This window comes from Pieris brassicae, chromosome 4, assembly GCF_905147105.1.
Source record: "Pieris brassicae chromosome 4, ilPieBrab1.1, whole genome shotgun sequence".
Classification (NCBI taxonomy): domain Eukaryota; kingdom Metazoa; phylum Arthropoda; class Insecta; order Lepidoptera; family Pieridae; genus Pieris; species Pieris brassicae.
In genome coordinates this window covers 12034220-12054772 of record NC_059668.1, presented here as the reverse complement: position 1 = coordinate 12054772, position 20553 = coordinate 12034220, and the positions used below count along the sequence as shown (strand labels likewise).

Sequence of the window (20553 nt, the reverse complement as noted above, 5' to 3'; positions counted from 1 at the left end):
ATAAAAAAATAGAGATGAATTATGTGGATTCTATTTTTCATTAAATCTAAAAACAGTAAATATATACTCTGTATACATAACTAAATCCGCCGACGGTTGCCTAATAACTTATATAACCTGCTTTTCTTATATATATGTTATTGTAAAAGGTAAATAAATAAAGTGTAAATAAATAAATCTATTCTCTATCATATTGTAAAGTAATGTAAATTTTAGGTAGTGACGGCAACTTGAGGTGTTTCCCCCCAAATTTAGGGGGAATGAAGATGTATTGGGGGTTTTTAGTGTACCTTACATTATCCAAAGTTCTTTTTTCTTAAACATTCTATACAATTTATATTAAGCCTAGAAAAAAAAACAAAGTAAACTCAATATAAAGCTCCAAGCTTGGCTATAACTGAAATACCAAAATGCTTTAATACCCTAAGATCGACATTTTATCCTACTTTAATATTATTTTGATGCATATTTTAAATTATCTCTCAAACTGAGTGTATAACTTTAGAGGGTTTTATTCAATATATAGGGTTATTTTAAGTTGGTCCTAGGGATAACATTCTGTAGGAGTTGCCATCACTGGGGGTCGAGCCGTGTTGCTACCGAAAACTATTCTACATACACTACATTCATACAAATTTAGTTTTCGACTCTACATAGACTACGGTTAAGGTATTTTGACTAAACCCTTGGGACCTATGATCTTCGGTGTTGTACTTTCAACTTTGTATTTCATAATTTCATCTGTGGAAACTGGAAATACAGTCCCGTTTGTTTTTCTGAAATAATAGGTGTAGTGTGTATTGTGTTTATATTTATAATAAAATATAAATGTAATTAATAAATCTAGTGGTTGAGGGAAAAGAGTTATTGTTGTAATTTACCAAATACATCCAATAAATTTAAGTGTACATTATTATCTGATCGTTGCACAAGCGTATCAGACTTATTAAATATTATATACATATACTGTATATCCTTGCGTTCCTTCACGATCGATTTTATATTCCATCGAAATGACATATCTTAATGTGAGTATATTGTGTAAGCTGAATATTCTAAGTTAATTCTCTAAGGTATTGTGACTTGACTATCCTGTATTCAGATATAGCTGAATTTTATTATTTTCGACTAGGTGAGCAACAGCAGTACGGACAGTAGTTCTGGGTCAAGTTCTGATTCCAGCAGCAGTGCTTCAAGTTCTACTAGCTCAGGTTCAGGCTCTAGTAGTTCGGACTCAGAATCATCTGCTTCAGATGTCCAAACAACTACAGCAGCTTCAAAGTCTCCAAAAGTTACACCTACTGAAGAACCGAAAAAGAAAGACGAGCTCAAACAGAGAAGATCATCTAAATCCAAAATCATATCTTCAAGTGATGATGACATTCCTAAAATTCCTAGTCCTAAACCCGTTGCTAGAAGAGGTATGGCCAAAACAAAAAATGCAGCAAGTGTTCTAGCAGCAAAGAAACCATCAGCAAAGTCTGGAGGTGCTAAATCCCGAGCAGTAACTAAAGTTACCAAAATAGTAAAAAATGATAATGCATCAAAAAAAAAGAGTATATTTTCTCCTGATAACAGTTCTGAATCAGACTCGGAGAGTAAAGGTAGTAAAACTTCGAAATTAAGTCCAAAAACATCCCCAAAACCAAAAAAGACAAGAAAGTCAAGCGATGATAAGGACACCTCACCGCCTTCAATTCAAAATGATGATTCAAATTCGAAGGATACTTCCAAAAGAAGAGGAAGTAGATCAAGTGGGCCCCCTAAAAAGTTAGAAGATAAAATTGTGTCATCTTGTTCATCCAGTCAATCGTCAGTGGAATCTGTGTCTTCAGATAGTGAAAGTGAGCCAACTGCAAAGAAAGGTCTATCTAAAACCAAGTCTAATAAAGTAAGTCTTATGACATCTTTATTATATTAAAGTAATTAATATGCAGAAAAATAATTAGGTAACTTAGGAAATTCTTTCAGATCTATATAATATATATATATATATATATATATATTTATAGATATTATTTCTAACAATTACATTGTTAGATATAGTTAGAAGGATAACTTAATACTTTATTACATTTGTGAACATTATTAATTTTAAGTCTAGAAGGTATATGTCAGATTCAATAGTATCTTATTGGCTCAGCATCCAAAAATTACATATATACTCACATTTTTAAATTATAGTCATAAGTTATGTGATATTAATATTTATGTAACTTTTTTTGGTATATTTGAAGTTTATGGTTAATTATATAGAAGTCTCTATAGGATTTATAACTTTTTATTATTTGTTTTTTTTTGTAGAAGTTGTCCAGGTTGTCCAATACATACAGTATTGTAACGTAGTTCAGTGGCATTAGTAATATAACTGTAAAGATAGAATCATTAGAATCATAGAAATAAACAATTAAATGAATATGTGAAAGATATAACCAAAAATTAATGATCATTGTTTTTTCAGGAGATTCAAAAAAGTGGTGACTCGGGTGACTCAGTGCCTGAAATGGTGCCTAGAAAGTTGACGCGTTCTATTGCAGCACGGGCTTCACGCATGGTCACTACTAAACCAAATGATTCTGATTCGGAAGCTGAAGAAAAAATTAATGGCAAGAGGTAATAGTAAAATCTTGTGTCACAGTGTTTTTGTGGCTGCATTATTTCTAAAAGCTACAACTACAATCATAAAATTTTATACATATACTTGATAGCTAATTAACAAAGTTAAACCTGAGGGCCAGGGTTAGTCATTCACTAGTTTAAGAATATAAATATCTACTTGTTTTCCTTAGATAGGTCAATGTTAGCCTTGTAGCTTTGTAGAGTGCCTATCCATTTACATTTGCGTCGCTTGATCTGCTGTCTATTTGGGGTTTTTGTTAAAAATCTTCTCGAGCCAGTAGAATGCCCAGAATACGATGAGTAATATCCTCTTCTGTAACTCCAGTTTCAGACACGACGCTTTCGAGGTAAACAAATTTTTGGAAGCTGTGTACGTCCTCTATGGGGCGTGGTTCTCAACTCCTAAACGCATTTATTATCGTTTTTCGGGTGTTGATTTTCACGATCGATGAATATACTGTAACGTTGATGTTTAAAAAAAAAATTAAGATATGGAAGTGCATTATCTGACGTAGTTCACTCCTTTTCCAGTAAAGATAAAGAGGATAAAAGGCTAGCAAAAGCTCGTGCAGCACTAGTGAAATCACCAGCCGTTCTACCGAGATCCACCTCACCCTCGGAGAGAAGATGTCCAGTCAGAGGATGTGATTCTACAGGACATTTCGGTAATACATCTTTGTAATCAACAAATTACAGTTTTAGTTCTCATTTCAACTTGATAGTAAATATTTCATTTAAACTAAATTCATGGAAGTTATTTAATAGATAAACACAAAACGCACACAATTTACAGTATAAGTTATGTCAGGTTATATATAAGCAGAAATATGTAAAACTTGTTGACTAAATAAAATAAATTTAGTTTCCGGTCACAGTTGAGTTCTAGAATATTTATCAAGTTGGCGATAGTTATATTATTATTATACTGTATTCACTTTTCAGGTGGAAAGTCAGAGAAGCACTTCACCTACGACGCTTGCCCCACTTATCACAACGTGACAGGCGCGTGGTGCGTGGCGGCCGCGGAGGAGAGAGTCGCCGCAGCTTCTGCCAGGAAGAAGGCCGTCAGCGCCATGATGCAGAGGCCCAGGGCGATGCCCACCATCGAGCAAAGGGCTTACCAGCTCAAGGTCAAGGTGAGCTCTCCCTGGGATGTTACATAAACATTTTGTATACGCTATTTGCGTGGTTTTAGGATCTTAATATAAGTTTGTTCGCTTATAACAAAAAAATTTCAAGGATATGCGATCAAAATGGAAAGGCAGTCACGAGCTCAAGTCGCTGTCGAACGAGGACATCGGAGAGGAGAGAGAACCGGTTTTAGACGGTTTTGTGCCTGACTACGATTTGAGATTGTTCAGAGATGCGCAGGCGCTCGCCGCCGTGCAGATCGAGGAGGAACTGGAAGACATCGCCAGCGATAAGGGAACGAGGTAACCGCTTTGAGAGATAGATAGATGGCGCTGCATACAAAAAGTTTTTTTTACAGTAGTTCTCAGGAGGTTATTAAATCAATTTGGCGGCAGATACGTGGTGATGGGCAAGTACATGATGGAGGTGTGGTACCAGTCTCCGTACCCGGGCGAAGCGGCCCGGGTGCCCCGTCTCTTCGTGTGCGAGTTCTGCCTCAAGCACCACACGTGCGCCACGGGGGCCCGGCGCCATCGCATCAAGTGCGTCTGGCGGCACCCGCCAGGGGACGAGGTACGGCCGCGGTTACTACTTATGTGAACCTATGTGTCGCTAATTGCTACTCCTACCTCTTACGTGTTAGGATCCTATTCAGACCTACGAGATGGCAGCACTTTTATAGTTCTTGTCAAATTTCTATCTATTTTTATTAAAATAATTTTGATTTAGTTAGATTTTCTCTTTTTTTAACTCACGAGATTAGATAACAGGACGTGACTGGGAGTTACTGCGTAGACAATTTCCTGAATAGATTTCCTTAGCTTTGCGCGACGATTACCCGAGTTCATCGATTGGTTAAAGTCACCCAGTGATCAGAAACACCAAGTGTTGGCAAGTGGTGGGTTCGGTGTACTATTTTTTGTATGCATCTTCCAGGGATATCAATCGTTTTAAATAAATATATATATATTTATGTATTTTTTCTTATAGATGTCTTAGTGTTATGGCTTTTTAATTTAATTAATGAGAAATTTTAACTTTGTTGCACGTAAGTTGTATGTTATAGTGAAAATCATGATTCCGGCTCGAAGGACTCGCTTATAAACTCTGCACGTGCTTTAAACACTAAACATTTTGTTAGTTAATGAATAAATTTGGTTACAATAAGTTTTCCCGAGTCATCTTTTAATTCCTTAAAAAATATGCCGTTAATAAATAAACGACCCGAACCAGGTGTACAGAAAGGACACCCTGAGCGTGTGGCAAGTGGACGGGCGCAAGAACAAGCAGTATTGCCAACAGCTCTGTCTCCTTGCCAAGTTTTTCCTCGACCACAAGACGCTGTATTACGACGTGGAACCGTTTCTCTTCTACGTGATGACCAGCGCCGACGAAGAGGGGTGCCATATCGTTGGCTATTTCAGTAAGGTGAGTCTTATCGTTCTCGCTATATATGACATTTATCTCCTTCATTGGAAAGGTGAAGGAGTATAAAATGAGGTTCCACAGGGTGTTAACTGCTGACACGGCGACGTCAGCGCGTGTTGTAATAAGTTACGAAATGGTCACGTAAAAACTTTGTGATAAAACAAATAATAGATAATTTAAAAAAATAATAATTTAATACAGTCAAAGTCAAAAATCATTTGTTCATAAAGGTAACACTATGTACACTTATGAACGTAAAAAAAAAGAAATATAAATTAAATACTTCTAATTGTACATTTACTGACAACTCTAAATATATCTTACTTTGTTCTAATAAATACACCATATAAAGTATGATTTTGAATGTGAGAATACCGGAAAAAAATTAAGACGTGACGGGCACGGATAGTTGATCGCCTACTTGCGTTTTCAATAATACCTAGGCAAAATAAACCGTTTTCCGTTTATAGAGACGAGACTTCTTTCAAATTTGCTTGCGAATACATAATCTACACGTCGGCTATAACTTAAACCAATATAAGTATCAAATAAGTATAGACAGTGTTAATGGTAATGCTTTGCTCAAATTCTACTCTAATTTCATTTAATCATGATCATTTAGAACGAAGTCGTAATTACGCCGAGAATAATGATCATCCCACTGGTCCACTATCCAACATCTTTTGAATAAATTTATGGTTCGTGAATGCAATAGGATTTTTTACTTTTCAGCAAATTAAATGCTAAAAGCGAAAAACGCATTCGAAGCTACGTTAATTTTTACTAATTTTTAAATCGTACTTAGCGTACAACGCTAGTACTCTACCATTGAAGCGTCAGCTGTGGGTTCGTCGACCGCCAAGCCACGCCCTCGGGGGGAAATGTCTAGATTTGGTCGCGATTTTGCGTATGTTGATGTAGGGCTTGTGGGGATTTTGTTTTCGTCTACCGAGTCCTTTGAGGGTTTAGAAAATTTGCAATTTTCATGCTTAAGAGATCCGAATTGTAATTTTATACGGGCTTGTTTGGTTTTCTTATTGCACGTACCGGATATGCGAATATTTTATATGCAATAGTATAGTTTGGTACAAGATATGTTAAATTGTCAATGTTACAAAAAAAAAAAAATGTATTATTTTTTAATTTCCCTAAAGCTCTATGAAGATATAGCATAAGATCTATGATACTAGAACACTTGATGAAGTACTTTTGTTTTAGTACCATTATTTCTCAATTTATTCGAAATAATAAAGCCATCGCCCAACTAACGGGATTATTATTATAAACATTGGCAATTTGTTTGAGTAATAGGGCGGTTTCACCTCCAGACATTTCACCTTTGGTAGGTTTTATGACGGCGATCTTTAATAATTTAGTCTGTGATTGTAAAAGGAGGCATTTTCTGAAGCTTATTAATTCATATTTATTACTAAAGTATATTGCATAACAAGATAATTCCATGTTTATTGGTAATAAGGACCCACTAAACATCATATACAATTTCTTATTTGCCTTTGGTCTTTATAAAATATGTAAGTGACTCTGTTCTAATTGTGAGGGAAAACTATTGTTCAGGTCGTAGTGAGTCATAGTGCCTTGGGGTAGGTCAGTATAAGAATAATACATAAAGGCACCTCTCAACATTTTGCCTGTTACGGATAAGAACACGATTTCATGTTTTATATTACATAAGGTTTTTAGTTAGCGGATATGTGCCCAATGAGAATTTTTTTTATAAATTCATGTTTATTTAAAAAACCTAATTAAATATGACGAAATCTTTATAACACTTTTAATGTTGCATTTGGAGTTGTAGCATTATTTCACACTCAAAATAGTCGAGAATGCCCAAAATAAACCGAATCAATAGATCTGTCTAGCCGTTATGCTATAGAGTTATCGTGAAACAACGAGAGCATTCACATTGAGATTGTGGAGAGAACCTAAAGATTTGAGCTTTAAATACACGATTGTATGTAACCAACCACGATCTAGTCTAACAAGAATATATATAGTTCCTGATAGACATAAAACGACCGATATTTTACTTGTTTAAGCTACCGCGGAATCAAATTTCATCGCAATTATAAAAAAAAACATCTACTTACTCAAAAAATCTCACGTAATATAGTTTTTAATCCGCCCAAAAATATTTATTTATCTTTATATTTGTATACTTCGTAACAATTACTCTTATTTTAAATTTTTTTTCTTCTTCTTTAATTTTAATTATTATTATTTGTTTCTACTGAGTATTAGATTCTTATTTGTTTCTTTACGAGGGGCAAACTAGCTGCTGTGGTCTCTGGCAGAATAACCAGCGCTGTGGAATAACTCTGCTCCTCAGCATAATGCTGAGCCATGGCCAATTACAACCACAGCACACACATTACACAATTAAACCTTTTTCTTTAAAAAAATTGTTATCTCTCTATTATTGTTCTTTTTTTATTTATTCTTATTTTTTTTTATTATTGTTACTTTATATATTTTTGTGTGTGTTTTTTGTTAGTAATAAATGTTATGTCTATGTCGTATGTGTTAAATTGAGTAATCTAATGTGTAAAAGTGAGGGTATGTACCTTCAAGTACATACCCTCACTTTTACGCCATCACACAGCACACTTAAATTAGGTATTACTTAGATGTATTGAATAATTTTTATTGTTTTTCCCTTATGTAAATGTTTAAAGCTGTTTGTAAATTTTATGTATTCCATCTTCGACTATATTCTTAGTCTATTAGTTTGTTAGCTGTAAGATTAGGAAAAAATAAATATACGTTATTTAAAGAATATAAATCAAAATTAATAAGAAACACTTATGCATTTCTTTTGTAAGTTACGTCACTTGGCTGTAACTCGAAACAACTATTGTTTCGCCAGGAAACGAACCTTGAAACACTGTGTGTTACTTACAAACACAAATAGCGATTTGATACACACAACTTATGCTTTTTGTGTAAATCACCTGACGCGACAAAAGCTCTTTAAAAAAACATTAGACGGTCGTCCAAAAAGTCGTCAAAGCCACGAGTACTATCGAGTCGGGATCAAAGTGAAGTGTAAACAATTTTTGAACTCATGAGGCACCCTTCAGCCGATATTAACAGAATGAAGGGGTTTTTTGTGTAATATTAAAGTCGGGTTGTTTGGAAATTGCGTGCTTTGAAATCACCTGCAGGGCCTAACTCAATTTGTGGGGAAGTCTTTAGAGAATCAAGTGTGGTAAAAATACTAAATTAGCTGTTTCTGTTAGAATTTGTAATGCGTATTTTAATTTGTAACCTGAAATCAATCAGGCCTTTGCAATCGTCTTTTTGCAACTTTTTACCAATACTTATAAATTAGTTGTGAGCCAATACGTCTTATTTTTTAATTAAAGCCGCTTGTTCGCTCTAGTTATGAACCCATGGATAAATGAGTTCGAATTGTATTAATTTTGTTACCTTTGTTCGTTAATTCTGCTTTTAATTAAACTAAAATCGCACCGACGCGAATCCAATTTAGACTTCGTTAATAATAAAACTACATTACACACTGATCCATTGAAACTACATCTATCGAGTATACAATTAAAGCTACCCCTATTTCTATTATTCACGACATAATTAATAGAATTCAAACGCTATTTGCTTAGGAGTAAGGTAGAATTTAAGTTCTTTCGCGCCCGCCACTCATTTACGCGAAGTGTCTACGGTGTAGTGTCGTAGCGCTACGCTTACAACGTAAACGTAGACGGTCTACGACTGCCGTAGCGGTACTTGTAGAAATATGAACTGGCTAGACATTTTAACGATTTTTTTAATTAATATTATTTTTTATCGTTTTTCTAGCAGTTAGATACTAACTGGCATAAGTAAATACATAACTTATTTTGTATTTGTACTCTATATACCTGTTAAACTGTAAAAAGCTGTACATGGAAGATACTTTAAACAATACGGTTTTTATGAGTGTCTTTGTACGTATATATTACAAAAAACATTACTAAATGCAATTGAATATTATTCCATATTTGTACTGTGTCAAATAGGTTTCGGTACCTAGTCGTCCTATAGTCGATTTCGTATAGGATATGCAGCACCGTTGCCAAAATTCCCCATTAGTTATTGAAATGTGTACAAGAGCGTCTTTAGCGTCTCCTTTCAAGACTTAAAATTGCCAAAACAAAGAACACTCAGACTAAACATTAAAAATCAATAAATCTTATGTGTTTTATATATATATATATTTGTAGACAGACGAACGGCGAGACAGCGTCTGTCCGGGTCAACGACCCCGCATCCCCGGATGTTATGTTGAAACTTTGATATGTTTGCTAACTTACCGGCTAAATTAATGAACGATTAGGCTAATGTGAGGTTTTATATGATTGGTGCGATCATCCCTAACTATAGTTGTGTTAAGTAATTAAATCGTTAAATTATTAATTATTTAACTAGTTATTCGTGGAAATATTTTAAATGACATAATTATACTTCAATGAGGGTAGGAGGAGTAATCCTAGCCTATAATCACCTGATGCTAAATTAGGAAATGTATAGCGCTTTGTGTTATAAGAGAATGTTAAAGAGAAGAGAATATAATTTAATTTTAATAAAGCTTTATTGGAGTTATTTGCCTTGAAACATTGGAAACAGGTGGACCGTAATTTACATATTGCTTTTCAAGTGATATGTATTTTATTGTTGTTTCTAAAAAGAAATCTTTTTTGAATTTAAAATTAAATGAAAAGAAATTAAATTAGGGTAAAGTTAAAAAAAATGACTTAGTACGTGGTTTATATCGAGCATGATGACGGATTAATTGTAATATCTGCTTTTAAGTACTTTTGGAAAGCGAAGGTTTTTCGTATGTATTGTATTTTTTGGTTATACATTTGTTGAGTACAAGACAATACAAAAATTATTCAACCCCTTGAATTAATACAACTATGCAAACTTAGCTCATATCCCAAACCGCACCTAAGCAGGGGTACACCCCACATCGCGGATGTAAACACAGGCCGTCTAGACTCTAGACGAATGCGTAACGCAATAAATCCAGACGTCTGCTCGTCTGGTTCGTTGGTATGGTACAATAAAAAAGGTCTCTCTTATGACAAACAGGGATTTGGGGTTTGATTGGTAAGGCGACAAGAAGAGGAAGAGGTGTTCTTTATTCGCAAGCCAAGTGATAAATAATCATCCTACTAATAAGACTATGCTTGAAAAGTAACGTAGGCTTGCTTTTACCTTTAAGACAATATTTATTATTTTCTATTCAATTAATAAAATTTAATTGGTTTTTTTACAATCCCTATTCTATTACAAACGATAACTTTGTGCACCTTGCCAGCATGTTATTCTGTACTTAGTGTTCCATGTCGCTCCCGTCATTATAGCAGCCGCGCCCGTCCCGCGGGCACGATCGAAATTGGAAAGTTCTTTTGCACATTCTTGGGGTCGTCTAGACCGCTTAAGATTGGGGAGGGCTAAGCCTTTGAACTCTGATTTTGAATTATTTCTAGACTACTTTAAATTTAGTGTATACGCTGTTCCGATAGTTAATTTTGAATGCAATTTTTAGTTAAATTTGGAAATTATTATATTAAATCAGTAAAGGCGTACGAGAATTATAAAAGTAATATGTTTTATAGGCAATAATCCTAATAAACACTATTTACATCACACACAATATCACCAAACAGGTAAAAAAGTTAGTTGTCTTCTACAACTAATTAATGTTGGACGTAATATGGAAGATAAACATTGTACAATGTTTGTCCGAACATTTTTATCATGGCGTATTATCAAAACCACTGTTTTGTTCAGTTGTAATATAGTGTAGGGGAACTTGTTGTGTTATTTTTATAAGAGGACAAATAGACCACCTGGGACAAAATAGTCGGTGTTTACGTTTTGATATATTAATTTTGAATGTTATAGATATAAATTATAACAAATTCATTTTTAACAGGAAAAGAACTCGTTTCTCAACTACAACGTATCGTGTATCCTCACCTTGCCGCCTTACCAAAGGCAAGGCTACGGAAGGCTTCTAATAGATTTCAGTAAGTATACCTATCGATTAGATAAATAAAGACAGTGGCGCTGCAACCCTTGATCTTGGAGTATCTGTCCAAAGAACTCGTTGTTCGACCAACACCGACAGCCGCACGTTTAGGCCACTAGGCCTTTGCCAACCTTATTTATAACAAGATTTCGATTATTGATATACTGTTGAAAGCAAATTATCGTTGTATAAGGAATATATGTAGGTACATATCGCTTCTGAACCAACTGCAGAAAAGTAATCACATTTGATTGCCATCCAAAAGAAAATGTCTACCTTTAACAAGTTAGAGATGTTTCTTCGTCTCCTTTTGTCCGCGGAGGAATCTAAGTATTATTCCAAAGATTGTTTAGTTAGAACTTATACATGTTTACGTTTAGCCGCCTATTATGTATACTTAGTACCTAATGTTCGTCGTATATATGGTGTAATCCATTTTAGGATATATTTTTAATTTAAAATTGTAAACATATAATATATAAATATGTGGCGCGTATAAATTAATCAGTGGCGCTACAAGTTTTTTAGGTCTTGGGTCTAAGGCTTGCTCACGATGTTTTTCTTCATCGTTCGAGCGAATGTTAAATGCGCACATAGAAAGAAAGTCCATTAGTGAACGGTCGGAGTCATATGCTGAAGCCACTTGGCCAACACTACTGTTAAATAAATGCATAAATTAAAAGTGCTACAGCTACGAGTTTCGTAGAGGCTTGAAGTCGTTGCAAAAATCTATACAAAATTGCCCAGTAATTTAGGTCACCCTCGCATGTGATGAACTTCTCGACGCTTGATGATTTTATATTGCTATTGAAAAAAATCATTAATGGGTTGCCTCCGGTTTGTATTACTTACTATTCATTTGGACAGGCGCTCGTGAAATATATCAGATATATATTTATATATATAGAAACTGTCATTAAATTTATATAATGTATATTGACTATGTGCTATGAAATTATGTTACAAAAACTGGAAGCGTTTGAGATCTGGGTTTGTAGACGTATGCTTAAAATATCCTGGACAGAATGCAGAAGAACAAAGAAGTGCTTATGACAGTTAAGAAAATAAATCTTGAATATTTCCGACACATCTGGTCATCACCTGGAGACCTGGCACTGTTGAAAAATCTTAGTCAATGGTTTGATGAATACACCAAGACTTTGTTCAAAAGCGTTATAATTAATGTAGCCGTTATGATCTCCAACCTTCGAAAGGAGATGACAGTATACGAAGAAGAATAATCTACTGAGCAAGATAAAACTTCAACAGTATTCTGCCTAATATTGGAATATTTTTTTACAAATTCGGGTCAACAAAAGACACTAAGTCTCCATTAACCATCACTTCAATTGCGATGAACAACTAAAATTTGTATCAACGCCATCTACATATATGCATAAGTAAATACCGATTCGAAATTATTACGATTGCACCTGAACGGTCAACATCGTAAGGCGAGGGGCATGTTTTGGGCCGCGGGGGTTCGTCGCGACGGGACGTTAACCCCGATCGATGCACTGCAGTATGGATCGGCTGTCTACTGTCTAGACGGCACAGGACCTCACGAATAATTGTAGATGCGAGGAATTTTGATGGCCAGCGTTACGTCTGAAATCGCGGTATGTAATTAACAGACAGCGAATTTTGTGCTTAATAACAATTTTTCGATTCTGTATACACAGCCGGGATTTAGTGAGGCTATGACCATGATTGAGCAGTGTTGCTCTAGTGGCCTACAGCGCGCGACTCTCATCTCTGAGGTCGTAGGTTCGATCCCCGGCTGTGCACCAATGGATTTTCTTTCTATGCATTTAAAATTAGCTCGAACGATGAAGGAAAACGTCGTGAGGAAACCTAGTCTAGGCTAGTCGACGACGTGCGTTAGGCACAGAAGGCTGATCACCTACTTGCCTATTCGATTAACAAATGATCATAAACAGATACAGAATCTGAGGCCCAGACCTAAAAAGGTTGTAGCGCCATTGATAATAATAATGACCACAATCAACAAGTAGACATATATAGATACTTTGATGATCATGATCTCAACGTAGAGGACCTCATGGGAACACGTCAATTTTGCAAATACAGTATAGGAATCAGCATAAAAATTGTAATTTTAATTAAAAACATTAATTTATTATGAAATTTACCAAACTGTATCTATATCACGTGATAATTATAAACGATATACGTTAAAATGTTTTTGGTAATGAGTGAAAGGGCACTGTTACAATGTGAAAGTATTTAGCGTGCTGGCTTCTGTTGAAATTTTTGCTTTCCAATGTCATTGCGTGCGGAACACGACGTATAACTTAAATAACTATTCAATCGGCTTTCACTTATTTTTACTACAGGCTCAGGCGTTAGTTTATTCAATAAGGACAGAAGTATGTACTTCGTTTAGACCTGGAGAAACTGGGTATCAATGGCATTGACGAAAAATTGTGGCTGTCCCAGTGATTAATGCGAAATATTCCTGCTCAATTGTGACTTTTGTAATTCTTGTTATTATATTTACTTATTGCATCGCAATTCATAGATTTGAGATTGAGATTAGCTTTTTATATTTTTTTTGTATTATTTCAGATTAAGGTTGGTGATTCTATATTTGTTTTGTATAAGATTTGGTTATGCATTTCTTGCACTTTTACATTTTTTTTAGCTTTTTTCTTGCTGGGAAGAGATCGCTTGTTAGCGATAAGGCCGCCCGTTGTATCCCTTATAATTTTTATGTAAATAAATAGATATTAACCATGAAATCATGAGTTAGGTCTGGACCTATAATTTATTTCATAGAGACTAAGAATGTCATAGTGGAGCATTATATTTATTGAAAAATCTTACTTATTACAACTAAAAAATATATAATTGTCATTTGATTTAAACGTAAAATTTGTCTTACTAGGTTATCTTCTAACAAAGGAAGAAGGGAAAGTCGGATCTCCAGAAACACCGCTATCGGACCTCGGTCTCATATCCTACAGGTCTTACTGGAAGGAGGCGATCCTCAAACGATTATGTTCAGCTCCAGGACCGACTCTGGGTATACGAGACCTCAGCAAGGACTTGGCTATATCCTCATCTGACATAGTCTCGACTCTGCAAGAACGAGGTCTAATGAAATATTGGAAAGGCAAGCATATTGTCTTGAAGAAGCAGGTTGGTTTTCTTACGTTCATTTAGTGATTAACACATTACTGAATTAATAATTATATTTATATGTTGACGCCAATTGACGCAAATAATGAGAAATATTCAGAATATGACAAAATAATACAATTTTTATGAGGCAATTATTATTGCTTTATTTATTCACAAAACATCGAAACGAGAAATATTTAAAGTATATGTAAGAAATATACAAATCTGGTTAAGATACTCATATACGGAAGTATTTCCGAAACGAACTGGTTCGAAAATGATATTTACGTTCAATAAACGAGCGTACTAATTCTTAATCCCTGCAGCTCACTCGCAAGCCGACTGGCAATGATAGTGTTCATGGGTGGCGGTATCAATGTTCCTTCTGCCCGTTTGCCCCTTGTTAATTAAAAAAAAGAAAAACTTATTACACACGCCTTTACATAGTATAAACATCATCGCCTTCTAAAAATTTAGAGCCTTCTTTTTGTTCAGTTTTGTTTATTTTATATTGATTCGCAGGATGTTTTGGAGGAAGCAACTCGACGTGCAGGCCGCGTTCGCTCAGTAGAGCCTTCATGCCTTCGTTGGTGGGGTGGGCCGACACCTCGTTAACCTGAAGTTTAAATATAAATGCATCAATTCAGTGAAATGTTATACAAATTATATTCTTTATTTATTCAGAGATATATTCACTAGCGATATATTTGTTTGTTTTTGTATATAAAGAATGACTTTTTTGCCTTTTTTCGGGTTGAGTTAGTTTATTTAACTCCAAAAATGCAATATCTTTAATAATGTCTCATAATCTATGTGCCCCATGGCCCATTCAAAATTATAAATGACTATTATTTGATCTCGTTTTTATCATTAGTATTTAAAATTTATATTTAATTTCTAAATGTGTATTTTCTATACAAAAAAAATATCTATATTCAGATAAACGTACGAATCGTAGCATTAAGAGTATCGCCCATTTACAAATCGTAAAAACATTCATTATATATTTGAATGTAAATTAATAACCGGACTAAAACACTTAATCTGTAAGAACTAGGTTCATCTTTTCGTTGCATAGATCTTTGGTATATTATATTATCATACATACGAAAATACTGACACTCAGCTAGTTTGATTCTCGAGAAAAGTTTACAACATAATTATGGACAAAAATTATTTAGTTTTATATAAAACGACGGAATAGACTTTATAAACTCAGTTTTATAATTGTGATAGCGATTATTGTATCGATTCCTAAGACCAAAATACAATCGTTTTTAAGGCATCTTAGGGCTTAGAACAAAACTACTCTTCGACAACCGTGGCCCACTAATGTCAAACAAATTTTTATGATAACGGTCACGTGACAAAGGTGACCAAATGTCATTGCTATTTGGGGTCGCGTCTGTCGAAAAGTGATTTAATCTCAAGCCCCTAAAGTATTTAAATTATGAGAATTTTGATGTTAGTTTTTAAGGTATATATTGTGTGTGTATATAATTTGTGTCTATGTAATAAACGTATATTAAAAAAAATTATACTCAATTCAATATTAAAACAAGCATAATGCACAACAATGCCCTATTTCTTAAGAGATCTCTTAGAGACACTATTTACATTTAATATGAAAAATCTATACAAGATTTAAATAAGAATAATTATTACAATACACGTAAAATACGTATCCACTCTAAGTATAAACAATACGTGAACACATTTGGCATTTATCCTGACGTATGGAACCTACCACTGGTAACACTGAAAATGTTTAGAAAATGAAAAACAGCTTAATGTTAAAAGTTGCCAATACTTTTCTTGTTTTTCGAAGTAATCTCCGTTCCTCTCTACACATCGTCGCATTCGATGGAACCACTGGGAAAAGCAGTGGGCCCATTCATCTTTAGGGGTCTCTTCTATGGCATTTTCGTACGCTTACACATTTCGCATCTTCAGGGCTCGTAAAGCGAATACCTGGAATTGTATCTTTAGTTCTTGAGAATAAATGAAAGTGACAGAGCGCCATGTCAGGACTGTACGGCGGATGACTCATTATCTCGACACCTGCCATATTTAAATATTCAAAAGTCCATTTTGCGGAGTGCGCTGAAGCATTGTCGTGGAGAAGGAGGATGCTGCTTCGAGGGTGCTGCTGTCGATTTTTTTCCAAGATAACAGGCAAACAGCCTTGCCTCGCCTTGACTTGAAGTTCTCAAGTCAAGGCGAGGCAGTGGATGTTAATTTAGAAAAAAGATTTCTTTTTACCTTCATAGGTGTATTTATTAGGTAATGTATATATTTTGGTTCCAAGTGTATGTTTCTTAAACGCAATGAAAAACAAAGTTACGTTGTTAATATATAAACTAATATTCTTATTGGTATAAGTTGTTTTGTACGCATCATTATGGGCACAGTAAGTATTAATTGCACCGTTGCATTTCACTGGTCTATTTATTGAGAAAACAGATAAATATGTAGTATTTCTATGAAATACACGCAATCGCGTGACGTAAATAGAACAGTACAAGAAAACTGATTAAAATGTCCTCGTTAGAAGCGGAATGGTATTTTGATACGCTTTTCTTAGCTTCACCTAAAACTTTTTATACAAGGTTACTCATGGCCATAAACAATAGTCGACAGAAGTTGCTAGAAATATTTGTAAGGCATTGTAGTATGCGTGTAGCGTAAATTAATTTTATTAACTTTTTGCAATCAAATTCCGTATTACCGTAATTTTTTGATGTTTTTAATGGCCTCATTTCAATAACTTAAAAATCCTAAAAAGATATTGCACCTCGTGATCGTTTCTATAGAATTTTGAAACTCAAATTTGGTAGGAAATGCTGTCAATATTATTAGCCTGTTTTGACTAAAGTACCTACTCAATGGTCTGTAAAATTGTTTATGCTTTACTGAAAAAAAATATTTTAAATTTAAGTATAAGATTGAAAAAAGGGCAGTTTATTTTATTCCAATCGTTATAATCTCATCGCTAGGATGGTCTCCAATATACCGTATGTAAGATCTCTACGGCAATATTTTTTTTTAATTGTAGGTCAATTTTCATGTTTTATTTCCTATCGGTCACAGCAATGTTGTGTGAAAAAAAAGTTTACTTAAAGTGGTTCAAATCGGTGTTTCAATTCGGTATTCAGAATCAACCTATATATACTACTAACTAACCTAATAATAAATAATTATTATTCTTCACATTACTTACATTGATTTTAACTCGCTGTTTCGAGCTTACTGTATTTTTCGGTATTTTTGCTCCCGACTGCTGAAAAAGACTAGTAGAGCTTCTTAAAGTACGTTGGAGGCTAACCTGACCTTAATGACACTGGTGACCATGGTCTCTCGTCCAGAAGGCTCGAAAATGCAATGCCGGATTTTAGTAAGGTCATAAAGTAAATCTGAATTCGTGTTTATATATAATAAAAAAAAAATTAAAGGGTTTGGTTGTGAGAAGACTTACTTATATTAAAAATGTTCATGGAACATAAAACAAATCGTATTGCATTATGGCTGTCACAGTATATCTATGCAACCTATGGCAGAATTCTTGCGAAAAAATCGGTCCTAGCATTATAATTTGATATTTTGTTAAAATGTGATTGAATGCCACAATACAGTTTCAACTAAATGGCTTCGGTATTCTATAAGAATGAAATGAATGAATCAAAGTCTCTTCTAAAGAGACAAACAGGTTCAAACATAATCTTGCCGCGCTCCACAACTATGTGGAAGTAACTGCCCACTGAAGTATTTCCTTTTATGAATCGTACGATCTTTTCTTGAAGGACACTAAGTCGAATTGGCTCGGAAATACTCTACGTCCGATGATGAAACTCAACTGCAGGTATTAAACCGAACACTCTCCATGGTAAATGCGGTAGATGTCTGACAATTTATAGTCAAAGTCACTCTACTATGAAACTTTTGGAATAGAAATTGTTGTTGAAACTAGTAATACAGTACAATTTAACGCAACGCCAATTGTCGGCCATTATGTGATTTTTGAATTTTGTTTTAATCATATTCGAAGAACTGCACGTATTAAATAGGATCATCTTTACACAGGTTTTAAAATATCACAATAGATGGCGTTGCAGTACCAGTTATCCGATGATAGAAAATGATGCGGATGTTGATATAAGGGGGCGCTTGATACGATTTCCACGTGTCCAAATTTTCAGCATAATGGGCTCGTCAAGGCAAAAGCTGACGTCATGTTACTTTAACGTAATGCCTCGTAATCGCAATGCCGAGGTCGACACACTGTGACCGATAAGCGATACAAAATGTTATTTTTCATAGCTTAAGACTTATCAAAATCATGATTATTGCAAATCTTTGCCACCTGACCGAAATGTTCTTTAAAAGATTTAGTACAATGAGTTGCATATGTCCCACACTAGTCCCTAGTCCTATCCCTGTACTATAAATACTGGTTTAGTGATAACCGTTACAGTAAGTGTATTTTATGGCTTCACCAATCACTTTTCGTAACACTAATATTGTTAAGTTCTCTATAATCAAACTATATTTAAAAACTTCTTCTTAGTTTGTTTAAAATCTCTTTAAATAAAACTGTTAAGATTTCTAGAAGAGTTACACTATATAAATTATATTTTCCTCGACCATATTAGTTGTTAAGTGGAACCATCCGAACGAAAAGTAGTTTTGGGATTCGGTTTCATCTATAAGGCTGACAACTTAGTCGCAAGCCTTCTGGCAGTGCAGTGTTCATGGGTGGGCGGTATCACTTAACAACAGAGGAGCCCGTCTGTCTCCCTGTTCTAATTAAAAATCGAAGTGAAAAATTAAAAGATACTTTGTTAAATTTAGCTACAGTACGACAACAGCGGAACAGCAATGGAAACCGATGCTAAAAGTGCCAGAGAAAGAAAAATACGTATAAAAAATACAATTCTATAAATATAAGAACAACTTCTAAGTTAAAGAACAATAAATTCTTAAGATAAATGCTAGTCTAAACAAATGAATAAAAATAAGTTCGGGTTAATAAAACTTAGGTCGTGAGGTTGGGCGGAGACAATGGCTCTCAAGGGCGGATTGGTGACCTCACAGGACGAAGGTTGAGAGTAAGGGCGGTTGTTGCACTAGGCCCTAGGTGACATTAGACAGTATAAGTAACGTTTGCTTGACATTATTCGTTTATTTCGACTGTGATCGTCCATTCGATTGGTGGGATGTTTGAACAGACTTCTTTAACGGTGGTTTTAGTGGATAGTGATAAAGTGCTGATGGATTTTTGTGTCGTGAGTGACAATGGGAGTTAACCCAAATATTTGTGGTAATTATTTAAGTATGTTCTTTGTTCTTCTAGAACATCATTTATTTTCAATTTTGCTTCGTATAGCACTCATGCATTATATTAAAATTTAAATTATAGTTTTTTATAAGTCTAATAGGATACATAGATAAAACTCGTTTTGGATATTTAGCCCTTAACATAACAAATCCATCTACCTACAGATAGATGATGTCTAAATTGTGATGCTAATACATTGAAGAATATTTCCTGTATATATCAGTTTAAAAAAGTTAATTAGAAAAACCAACCAAGCATTGCAAAATCAATTTAAGTGTAAAAAGTAGATGCAACGGGGAAATTACAGTTTTTGTAATAAATTTCAACCATTTCATTTCCGGTATCAGGGGTTGAGTATATAAAAAAATGCTGTTATTTGTGGTAAATTTATTTATATGCCTCATACACTGACTATTTTCTCAACAGGCAACTAGCTAAAGCTGTCTATCATCAGCAATTAGAGTGTTTTTTTATGAAACATTCAATATTTCTATGAACAGCTCAGAGTATAACCATGTCATTTTAAAATCAAATATAAAGTACAGAACTGCTTCGGAACTCTAGAAAAACATCAAACCTCACCGCAATGTTTAAAGTGTCCAAATAAAACACATTTTACGAATTATTTTAATTAGTTCCCCATACTTCAAAAAATATTTAGAAATGTTATTTTCAGAAACCTAAGTATCAGCAGTGCTCATCTATCATACAATTTCGAAGCCGCGGACACATTACGAGTGTGTGTGGGTGAACGAAGCTTTAGATATGTTACGATCGAAATGTTAATGTACTCTAAAAGAAGGCGTAACTTAGAAAAGCAATGATTTTGCCAATAGCAGAC

General features: G+C 34.4%; 1 protein-coding gene across 1 annotated transcript; it reads left to right on the top strand.

Annotated features, from left to right (window-relative positions):
* Positions 1-623: 623 nt before the first annotated feature.
* LOC123708529 (histone acetyltransferase KAT7-like) lies at positions 624-15903 on the top strand. The gene is made up of 11 exons (XM_045659289.1): positions 624-1028; positions 1133-1891; positions 2462-2613; positions 3151-3284; positions 3562-3755; positions 3859-4052; positions 4146-4323; positions 4984-5178; positions 11138-11231; positions 14142-14395; positions 14900-15903. The coding sequence occupies exons 1-11, from the start codon at positions 1014-1016 to the stop codon at positions 14990-14992; spliced, it is 2262 nt and encodes a 753-aa protein (XP_045515245.1). The 5' UTR covers positions 624-1013; the 3' UTR covers positions 14993-15903.
* Positions 15904-20553: the final 4650 nt, after the last annotated feature.